At 42.4% G+C, this 11,107-nt stretch overlaps 2 protein-coding genes across 2 annotated transcripts; one reads left to right on the top strand and one right to left on the bottom strand.

Annotated features, from left to right (window-relative positions):
* Positions 1-503: 503 nt before the first annotated feature.
* Positions 504-4,165, bottom strand: elp5 (elongator acetyltransferase complex subunit 5). Its single transcript, XM_080519476.1, has 8 exons — positions 3,956-4,165; positions 3,800-3,860; positions 3,610-3,690; positions 1,899-2,110; positions 1,559-1,734; positions 1,380-1,475; positions 1,177-1,277; positions 504-1,092 (listed from the first exon to the last, which is right to left on the bottom strand). The coding sequence occupies exons 1-8, from the start codon at positions 4,029-4,031 to the stop codon at positions 984-986; spliced, it is 912 nt and encodes a 303-aa protein (XP_080375602.1). The 5' UTR covers positions 4,032-4,165; the 3' UTR covers positions 504-983.
* A 313-nt stretch (positions 4,166-4,478) lies between these two features.
* On the top strand, positions 4,479-10,303 carry phf23b (PHD finger protein 23b). The gene is made up of 5 exons (XM_080519266.1): positions 4,479-4,944; positions 7,021-7,052; positions 7,137-7,229; positions 7,320-7,935; positions 8,773-10,303. Exons 1-5 carry the CDS (start codon positions 4,917-4,919, stop codon positions 8,964-8,966), a joined length of 963 nt encoding a protein of 320 aa, XP_080375392.1. The 5' UTR covers positions 4,479-4,916; the 3' UTR covers positions 8,967-10,303.
* The last annotated feature ends 804 nt before the right edge of the window (positions 10,304-11,107 follow it).

The raw sequence follows: 11,107 nt of genomic DNA, 5'->3' as shown, positions 1-11,107 counted from the left end.
ATTTCTCGTTTATTTTCTCCTCTTATTTGATATTAATTCTGTGCCGGGCAAGGCTTTAAAAGAACTTCCCTCTGGGAGTAAAAAAGTATTTCTAGTCTGAAAATTACTGTGCCTGTCTGTTTAGTGGAAAACATAATGACATGACATAATAACAAACAAATAGTTACTATACAAATATGTGTAATAGACACTGTTTGCTAATCCCTATTCTTTGCAACAAGCCTTACATAATTACCACAACCTCACAAAACAATTAAAACTGCTGACAGTGATACTTGCACTTGATTTGTAAAATCGGTTTGTGTTTTAAGGGTGACACCTAGGGAAAAGTCAAAGCAATGGCTCGAAGAGGCAGTTGGAAAGTCCTCCTCTGGGCCAATCGTGACTCAACATCACATTTTATTTCAGCCACACCCTGTTTAAAATTTTTTTTTTTTAAATGGTACATTGTTTTGATCACAAATTAGCATTTGTCATTTCTAACCAACAGTGTCATTGTGAGGCATAAATACAAACTATGTCATGTGGACCGATCAAAACCTCCCCGGTCTGTCTGGCATTAAATTGTTTATGATTAAAGCATTTGGCCTAAAAAGGGAGTTTTGTGAAAAGCTTGTAACACTTTGGTAAATAAAACTGAAGATCAGATGATAAAGTAATAATAATAATAATTTTCCGTACAGTCTTTAACATGATTAAATGTGGCTCTTATCGGAAATCATTTTGACACCCCTGGGTTAAGACATGACATTGTGCATAATAAGTTTAATAAAAAAGTAACATTGAAAGAACATTTTCTTAAAATGTGAAAAAAATATAGCAGAAAAAAAAAGGATACTCAATTAAATTCAAGGAACTATATGGGCATTAGACATGAATTTAGATCATTGAGTTTCAAATATTGAAAACAACTATCTTTTAAAGGCAAAGAGGGTACATAATGTGGATCCTGTCGTTCTTCAGCATGTTTACTTTCATCAATGCTACACATCCAGATCATCATCAGGGTCTTCCTGGTCATAGTCGTCATTGGCATCGGGCTCGTACAGGATCCTTCCTGAGCCCTGTGTCGGCTGGAGCAGAGCCGTTTTCCTGTGGGACAAACAAAAGCAAAACGTGTTTTCAAAATATCCACGGCAGAAAACGGATTTCGAATTTTCAGAAAAGGTTCCGAACTTTTCTTTGCTGAACATAAAAGGAAGTGCGAGCTTCTCCTTGGCTTCACGCTCTGTGTCGGACAAACGGAGATTGAAGGTCAAGTTGGCTGTGGGGTCAGTCTACAGAAACACAACAGAAGAGATATTCGAGTCATGTCCAGCTATGTTTACTCTGTAAATCCATGTACGGTGTGAAGAGAATATCCACACGCTATACTGCACCTGCTGTTCCTCAGGGTCAACCTGTTTATGTCCAAGATGGCTGAGCTTGTTCAGAACAGTGACACGAAGATCCCCTTTTATACTGAATATTTCCTCCTAAAGGACACAAACACAGCCATGAATAACATAAAAACAACATCCAAACGTGTAACAGTGATCCGATGGCAGACATGGCTTACATCCTGCAAAACCTTCCCCGATTTTGAGCGTTTTGTTATTTTTGCCAGCACTTCATCTCCCTTTATTCCGGGCGACACGGTGACGACTGAAGTGGCCAAGTGGCAGACACTTCCCACGGTCCCCCTCTGGTGCATATCTGCATGGAGCAGAGCGATAACAGCTCTGACAGCTCCCCCTAATGCAAACACAGAAAATCATCTTTACGCGAAGTCAAACGCCAATATCTCCCAGATACGATATACAGAGAAACTGAGTGAAAAAGCAGTACACAGAAGAGGCTTTGAGCTACTTTTTGCTTTGCAAAGAGAGAAATTTATGAACAAAACCATTCAAGTTCACCTTTTTTGAGTTGCTGAAGTGTCTTGCAGACAGCAGGTGGGCTCATGTGTCTCAATATCCATGTCAGAGAGTCGATTACTAACGTGGCTGGTTTGGAGTGCGGCGCTTGTTTGACCAGATGTGCAAGCTCCTCGAAACAGAACTTATTAACAGTGAATGTTGAGCGGTCCGTCCAGCCGAGGGGGTCTGAGTAAGCATTGTGAAAATGGAGCCTGAGGTAAAGAAAACAGTCAGTTTGTTTATAGCCAAGTAAAAAAACACCCAGGAAAACTTTCAATAGTTCAAGATGAATAATGAACTTGACCCCAAACAAAAGGGTTCTCACATATTTTTTATCAAATTATTGCTTCTCCCCCCCCCCCCCCCCCCCCCCCATGTCATGCCAGCACTCTCAATGTAGTGCTTCTTCAGCGGACCTCGACCCTGGATGAACCTGAACAGAAGATAGATGGACAGTTCCCGTGTTCCAGAGCATGTGCTGAAGTGTCCAGGAGCAAGACACTGAACGGCAAGTTTTCTATTTGACTGCTCATGTAAAGGGCACCAATGTTAAAAAAAACAAAACAATAAAATTAAAGATTAGTTATTTCAGAAGCTGCAATCTGAGATTTTTAGATTCAAAATTATGAATCCAGCGTGACAAAGTTGGCTCTTGAGAGTTTTTGGATGCATTTCTTTTTCCAAGAAATGTTAAAATCTTTAATCATTTAGTCACTCTCAATTTAATATGTAAACCTAATAGTTTTCCAAGCCGAAAAACCAGTTATTTTCCTTTTTTTTTTACACCACATACTGAGAGATTGTGCATCTGCAAAAGATTACATTTTGTTATTTTAAAGCTTTATTGCAAAGAATTCAATTCTTTTTCACCCTCAATTATAAACACACAATCTCCCATAACTACAACGTAACAAACAATTTTGAAATGTTTGGAAATTTATTGAAAATGAAAAACTAAGATTAACTGGATAGGAGTATTCACAGCCTTTGCTGATGCATCTTTGACAGAAATGACAGTGTCAAGCCTTTCTGAATATGATGGCAGATCTGGCTTTCATCATTTTGGTCTATTCGTCTGTGCAGAACCTCTCAAGCTCCATCAGGCTGGATGGGAGGTGTTGGTGCACTGCAAACCCATCTTTAGATCTCTCCAGTAACCTCTGGACGATTAATCAGCCAGCCGATTATAGCCACGAGAGAGTAATCGGTAATAGCCCAACAATATTTTTATTACCGAATATTCAGCCCCCCAAAAAAACATGTGGGTTGAGCCCTACTCTCCAGAGACGTTCAATCTGTTTCAAGCCTGGACTCTGGTTGGGACGCTCACATCCTGAATCCTTTACAAATTATGTCCAATCATCTGAATTCACCACAGGTGGACGACAATGAAGTTTTACACATGACATATTTTCATGGCAAATCCTGCAAGTACTTATTTATTTGTCATTACGAGACATTTGGTGTAGTATTTGGGGGTTAACATTTAGGGTCGGTAGTTAACCTCAGTGCATGTTTTTGGACTGTGGGAAGAAAACCTGTGCACACGTGGGGAGGACATGCAAACTCAACACAGAAAGTGCATACCCGGACCCAAACGTCATACCATGAAGTGATAGTGCGAACCACTACAGCACCACATCCCAAAACAAACAATAAACCACAATCAATGGATGTTTTATTCATGTTCTGTGTGCTAGTGTCTGCTTACCTGTGAAGGCCTGATGCTCTCAATCCATCCTTCACTTCTTCCTCACTCAACTCAAAGCCGAGAACATTAACAACTTCCTCCCTGAGAGCACAACACAAATCAAAACAAATTCACGTGATACTAGGGTTAGGGTTAGTATAATGCCCACGTTATTAGACAATATTGACAACATAACCACTCTTTCAGGTACCTGTCTAATGCAGAGCTGATGAAGCTCCTCAGGAGGTCTCGTCCAGAATAACGACATGAATCTAGAGATGGGATGAATTAGACTACAGACACTACAGTGTACACAAACAAGTTGCTGGATTGAACCTGGGCGTTGCAGAGCTTTTAGATGTTGTACCTTGTATAATCAGGAAGCCTCCAGTGTCGTTGCCTTGCAGGAGTTCAGACAACATGGTACAGTAGCTAGTTAGCATTCACCACCTATTTAACCGCGATAATCAGGAGAAATGGTCCCAGTCATTTCCCGGAGAGGCAACGTCATCGACCGAAGCTAAAAAAGGATGCGTACCTAAATCCTCTTTGGCAATGTTTCACGAAAGAATAAAGCTTTCTCTGTTGGATACAAGTCCAGTTGGTTTTGCTGAATAGCATGTTTGGGTCACACGACGCTCAAAACAACAACTCCCAGAATTCCTCTCTGCTCAGTTGTTGCTGAAGGTCGGGAAGTGTAGTTTTATAGCAGTCACGAGAAGTGTCAACAAGTGGCTGCACTGGACTGTACTGAACGACGTTACCCAGAATGCACTGCAGGTGACACTTCGCTGGCACCCTCAAGAGGCTTCTGCCGCGCACGGAGAGGACCGTGCGGAATAAAAACTCCAGTTTTTTTTTTTTTATCCACACAGCGAAGAGACCAAAAACTTCATCCGAGAAGTTCCAGCCATGGATCTTCAACTCCTAATTTGAGTAGAGTCTGCAGGCGGGATATAGTCCGGTGGCGTGAGTTAGATGAGTATAGTGGCGAAGTAAAGGCAGCGTTAAGTGCAGCACGTTAAGCAACGGAGGAATTAGTATTTTGTCAGGCTGGTAGTGTGGCGACAGTTCCGAGGTGGGCTGCTTCTGCTACGTTAGCGGGTCCACGGCATCAGGGTCGACCAGAGCCGGAGTTTTGTTTTTATTTTTAATTTTTTTTATCCGGTCCCCTTCGGGTTTCCGCGCCTTGGGCTTTCTGCTGGCGAAGTCGCCCGGCGGTAAGGTGCAGCCACGCCGGGGGAAAGGCGCAGAGCGACGGCCGCGGCTCTCCGGCTAGCTCGCCTGCTGCTTCTGTCTCGAATCGAGGCCTGGTCGATGAGGCGACAATGCTCGACATAATGTCCGAACACCAAGGTACGTTTCCCTCATCGGGACGGAACGGCGCCCAACAGCAAGTTTACAAGTGATGTCTGTCTGTTTGATGTCGAAAAAATGTCGTTTTGGTTGCAGGTCGATGCTAACATTATCGTTGCGTTTGGTTGCGTATGCTGCATTAACGAACTGGCTCTCTCTTGTATCAGACCTCGTCTCGTCGTAAAACCACTACGATCCTTGTATTAAAGGGAATCCTGATACAAATCGCAGCCTTAATACGATTATCGCTGTTATCTAACCTGATGTTAACGTCTAAGTTGGTTTAACGCGCCGAACCTGCGAGCCTTGTTGCTATTAGCCGGATAGCTACCCGACCATCCCACTGGAAAAACACTCTCTATCGTTGCACTGTAAAATCAGAGTTATTCAGCTTTCAAACACACAAACTTTACTGCTAAACATCAACTTGGACCCCAGTGCTGACAGTCTCGGCACGCCCGACTAAACGTTAAGGCTACATCTTGTTAGCATCGGAGCTAACTTTGCTACCGAGCCTCCCACTTCCATTTCCATGAGCTAAAGAGTGGCTTTAACACACTGGCTGACTTTATCATCATCAATGTGCTTCGGGATTGCACAACAATCACAACAGGGTGCAATTTCCACGAATGGATAGCTTTCATTGTGTTTTCGACCAAGGCTGTAAGCCGAATAGCGTGTTGTTAGCTTCCCCTGTCAATGTCAGCTAAGATTAGCATTTAGCTTTGCACACATTGGAGCTCCAACGACGCGAAAATCTTCAACAAATGTGCTCAAAGTAGTCGCGATTGTCGTTCTGATCCTGGCATGGTCAAAGTTTTCGAAAATGACAAATTGTTCTTCTTTTTAAAATCACTTATTGATTTTTTTCAAAATCCTGCTTTTATTGTCTTTTATAGTCACCAACTCGTGTATGTTTTAAAGCATGCTCTGCCTACTAAGGTTTTCTTCTTATTTTACTCTATTGTCGAGCAATTTCTAGCACAGAAATCGCATTTGGTGTTGAGTTTTAAACGCGGGCTAATCGAGTAAATAGAAGATGAATGGGAGGAAGACTGCTCGTGGAGGCTGTAACTACATAAATAATGATAGCACATTTTAACCAAGGTCAACCCTGGGCATGAATGAAACCTCTAAAGGCTTTAACATTTCACATTTATGCAGTTGTACCTCTTCTTCTTTCTGTTTTTAGAAAGCCTATCTCAGACTGTCTACATTTGAGATCAATTAAATGCTCCGAATTAATCCACATGTCTCCAAATGTATTGCCTTCATGGTGTGCACTGAGCTGATGTCTGGGAGATGCGTCCAAACAGTAGCCCTGTTTACACAGCCAGTTTGTTTTGTCTCGGGTGCTCCTTTATACCTCCAGTGTGAATGGGGAGTTGATATGTGCACCTCTGCATTGAAGGTAGTAACAGGAGTGGAGCAAATACGGTCATTTTGCTGCCATCCTATTCATAAAGCTAGTGTGAAACCATGCACAGGTGAGCTGGTGCAAACATTACAGTGCATATCACTCCCCAGGGCTTTGGTTGATTGCACTCAGCCAAACCATAGATTCATTTTCTTTTTGGAGACTTTTTAGAAAACAGCCTAAATAGGTTAAGTTAAAAAAAAAAAGGGGGTCATGACAAGTTCTGTAAAGGAGGCTTCTGGTTGTTGTTGAGCAACTATGACCCCAAGTTAGTCAAAGCTGTGGTTATAACAGTTCTCTTGGTCGCACAGGAAAACAACCGTGAACATTTGATCTCAGTTGTCCAGTAAAGGGATAGTTTATAGTGTTAGTATTAGGAATTAACAAACAGGGGAGTCATGAACACATTTCAATGCCTGGATTGTATGTATGGTCATAAGTGTGATCACAAAATACCTCCAAATAGTAAAACATAACATATCAGGTTGTGACTTTGCTCATGGTAACTTGAGGAAATCTGATGACTGTAAAAATAATAAAATAATCCCGAGTTCTTGATTGAGTTCTTGGTTTGTTCTATGTTGTCTGTTTCTGGGAGACTGATTTGCTGGTCGACAATGATCAATTGTGACTTACAGAAATGTTTTTCTGTTCCCCAGATTCACTGTTGACATGTAAAACGGAACCTCTGGTGAGTACTCTAACGTGATTATCGATGCACATTTGCATCTACACGAGGTTGGCTTTGTTTAACACGGACATGTGATTTCTGCAGCCCCCAGAGAGGAAAAAGAGGACGGTTGAGGACTTCAACAAGTTTTGCAGCTTTGTTCTGGCTTATGCTGGTTACATCCCCAGTCCGAAAGAGGTAAGCTTCCTTCAGCCGCACTTGTTCAGCGATCATAGTCAATGTTCAGACTAAAACGCTCCCCTTGTGTTCTTTCTCGCTGTCCCGTAGGAAAGCTCATGGTCCCCGACATCCTCCAGCTCTGCACACAGCTCAGGGTTGTCGGCAGACGGGGGCCGAGGTGGCAGCAGCTCCATGGGCAACACCTGGGCGGACGGGAGCTCCGACATCCACACCATCCACACGTTTGTCCGCAAAGCTCGAGCGAACAAGGGCAAAAACATTCGCCGCATGCACTCTGACAGCACTCTGCTGGACAAGATGCGCCTTAAAGACTCCTTGTACGAGAGCCAGGCCAGCACAAAGGCGGAGCGCAAGAAGGACAAAAAACTGAAAAAGCTGTCGCTGGGCTCCGCCATGACGGCGGCGGACAGCGGCAGCAGCGAGGGCGAGAAGAGGGCCCGCATCAAACGCAGCAAAAACTCCAAACAGCCCAAAGCGAAGAAGCTCAAGAGCTCGGCTCCGCAGAGCGAGACGGAGTCCGAGGCCAGGAATACGCACGGCGAGGTACGAGCGGGCCGGGAGGAGCTGTCGGAGCACGGGGGCTCCACCTCCAGCATGCAGGGGCTCGGGAAGTTGCAGCCAGACGAATCCATCAGGGACGCGGAGATGAGCTCCAGCGAGGGGGAGACCTGGATCGCCGACGAAGACATCATGGTGGAGTCAGGTATGAGAGAGACTCGGTTCATTCAGTCTGAATCAAGGAAGTAGCTTACTTCGATTCTTAAAGTGTTCAATCTGTAATAAATCTACAATCAAAATCTCAGACTTGCTTTAGTTTCACCCTTACTATACAAATGTGAAAGAAAATCTTACCTTAAAAATACAATAAAATATTTACAACCAAGTCATAAAGCTCTGAATAGAATAAAGACAACTTCACAGGTAAATTATTATCAGTCTAAAAAAGTGGTGGAAGTATATGTGGCTGTCACTGTTTTACGTTATTACAGTTCAAATAAGTGTTATACAGCTTAAAATATGTTTGCAGAATTCATGACAATACAGTAATGTAAACAAGTCAAAATCTGTTTTATTCTTAATTCTGCTGCACATGCAAGCCATACAATGGAGTCACAACTTCGTCTCCCTTGTGCTCCTACAGTGTAGACATATATCACCTGGAATAGAATTTTAAAAATTAGAGTGAAAACGTAGGCTAGAAAAAGAATGCAAAAGTTTTTTTTCAAATTGAAATTAAACTAAAACGGGCAACAATTGTAAATATAAAGCGAGATTTTTTTCAATATCAACGAAAAGAAAGAAGTTAGAAAATTCACAGATGTAACTTAAAAAAAAGTTCCCCAGGAATGCTATTTAATCACAATAATGTGTAATGATATAAGTAATAATCTCATTTGTTTGGGCAGCCTGTGGATATTATTTTTGCTTTAAGAAAATGTCTCTGCACTATTTGTATATCTAGTTTTGTTTTGGAAGTTGGCCGTTTGTTTTCATCACCACTGATCCAACGCACCGTGTTCTCCGCTCTTGATCCACGCAGGCGACGACTCTTGGGACTTGATCACCTGTTACTGTGGGAAGCCCTTCGCAGGACGGCCGATGATCGAGTGCAACCAGTGCAGCATATGGGTGCACTTGTCGTGCGCCAAGATCAAGAAGTCAAATGTCCCCGACATCTTTTACTGCCACAAGTGCAGGGACTTGCGGCGGTCGGGACACAAAAAGGACACTTAAGAGATGAAGAGGATGTGAAGAAGCACTCCCCCCGCCCCTCCCCTCCCCTCTCCTCCCCCCACTCCCCGTTTTGTTTTGTTTCTTTGACACTTACTTTCTTTGATGCCTATAGCCAAAACAGCCTAAATTGTGACCCAAACGACACCCTTAACGGTCGGTTCGTAGGATTTCTGTTGACAATCACAACCATTCTTTATCCCTCACGGTTTTCCTCCACTTCGTCTCCGTTCTTGTCCTACTTTCGGCGGCCGCGAAGAGCTGGAGAAGAGGGCAACAAAAGCAACGCTTGGGAATCGTCTGCTTGACCATTACCATCCCATTTGTTCCTCCACTAATTGGCTTTACCGTAATCTGCTGGATTGTGCACAACGGTTTCGGCCCCTAATGCCCCGTGAAGGTGAATTATTTCTTGAGGAAGTCGGCCGATCCTCGCTGAAAGCCTCTTGACGGAGCCCCGTTCTATTCGGGCGCCATTTCTTTTAGACTCTTAAATCATCGCGAAATTTCCACATCGAAAAGAATGTCACTCCTGTCATTTGTTAGGAAGTAATGCTGGATTGGCAGCTCCTTTTTTTTTACATTTCTGGTGGTTTTGTGGAAATTTCTTTGAGTTTTCCTTTCACTAAAATTCGAGTCATCACTCCTCCGATTAGTTTGAATCTTAAGATTTATTTGTTTGCGTCTCAAAACAGACGATTCTTTCAGCAGTGCACTTTTAAAACACGAGTGGAGCAGAGGGACACGGAAGAGCGGCGGAAGGTTCAAACCTCCACCCGTCTTTGTACATCCATGATTGAGCGCTTAATGTTTTCACCGTCGGGCTTGTTGATCGCCGATAGCCGTTTACATGAACAACGTTTAACATCCAACGCAGTTAAAAAGTTGACTCTTTTTTTTGTTTGTTTAGTGTTTTGTTTTTTCTTGTTTTCAGGTTGTCTTCAGGCGCGGCGTCGCTGTACAACGGATTCTTACAGTGTCAAAGAGGCTCCGAGGCTTGTTAATGAATGGTTGTAAAATATTTGTTTTTCTATTTCACGTATTTGTTTATTTCTTTAGCTTTCTGAAAAGAGAACGGATGTTTAAAACTGTCTCACAGCGAGAACAAACATAGTGTAAAGATTAAGTTGAGGCTGTGTAGGTTGTGGCATTTTTTTTTTGTTTTGTTTTGTTTTGTTTTATTTGGTTTTACATGTGCTTTTTTTTTCCCCCGGGGAGAGTCTTTAAGTCTCCAGTAGCAGTTGCACTCTCCATACAACTTTCAACTTTCTGTACATATCCTGTTCTTCAACTGTACATATGTTAAAGTGAAGAGAATACCCAATCAAAATCTATATTTTCTGCAGTCTGATATTGTTTTCTTTTAACTGTAGCTTGAAAATAAAAGTCTTTGGGAACATAAATGTTGTATTTTGAGTCATTTCCATGCAGGAAGACACTTCAAAGAGACGGTCGAGAACTTTGGTCACTTCTTTTATTATATCTTCAGCACACAGGGACGTGTTTGTCGTGTTTGTGTCTCTCCAGTAGAGGGAGACGGTCGACAGGCTTCTCGCCTGGCAGCATATTTCAGTATGAGTGAATAAATATCAGGATAAGCAAGTTTTTAAAGATTCATCTTCTCCCGCTCCTTGTTGAAAATGGGAGTTTCCATTTAGTGGCTCCGATCCCCCCTCCGGACGTCTGGCTCGTCCTGCACGGCACAAAAGAACAGTGTTACGGATGAATAATGGATGCTCCAGCCTTTCTTGTGCTCTGGCTCGTGGAGAAGCAGGACGAGTCATGCAGGTGGAGAATAAATGGATAAAGTTCAAGCTTTTCTGTGTGGAGTTTGCATGTTCTCCCTGGGCGTGTGAGTTTTCTCCAGGTTTCATAGTCTGAACATATATGTACCATTAGGACTGACAAAGATGTTTAATTAGGAAGAACATTACTTAAAAGTAGTGAAATGATCTGTCCAAGCAGCAAGTACATTTTACTGTATAAGAAATATTGAAGTAGGTTTTTTTTTTAAATCTAAATTGAAGATTAAAGTGTAAACTCAATGACTAAAAATAAGTAAATAACTTTTAAAACAAGGTAAAACAAGAAAGTATCATGTCCAAAAATACAATTTGAAATATTGCCAAATAGTTTACAGTCTA

This window comes from Blennius ocellaris (genome assembly GCF_963422515.1).
Source record: "Blennius ocellaris genome assembly, chromosome: 23".
NCBI lineage: Eukaryota > Metazoa > Chordata > Actinopteri > Blenniiformes > Blenniidae > Blennius > Blennius ocellaris.
Note: the sequence above shows the minus strand (reverse complement) of the source record. Positions and strands in the feature narration are given on the sequence as shown.

Coding starts and splice junctions, on each gene's coding strand:
- elp5 (XM_080519476.1), bottom strand. CDS start 4,031: ATGCTAACTAGCTACTGTACCATGTTGTCTGAACTCCTGCAAGGCAAC. Junction 3,691..3,799: donor ATCAGCTCTGCATTAGACAG/GTACCTGAAAGA, acceptor TTGTGCTCTCAG/GGAGGAAGTTGTTAATGTTC. Junction 1,278..1,379: donor TTGACCCTGAGGAACAGCAG/GTGCAGTATAGC, acceptor GTGTTTCTGTAG/ACTGACCCCACAGCCAACTT.
- phf23b (XM_080519266.1), top strand. CDS start 4,917: ATGCTCGACATAATGTCCGAACACCAAG. Junction 7,230..7,319: donor ACATCCCCAGTCCGAAAGAG/GTAAGCTTCCTT, acceptor GCTGTCCCGTAG/GAAAGCTCATGGTCCCCGAC. Junction 7,936..8,772: donor AGACATCATGGTGGAGTCAG/GTATGAGAGAGA, acceptor TGATCCACGCAG/GCGACGACTCTTGGGACTTG.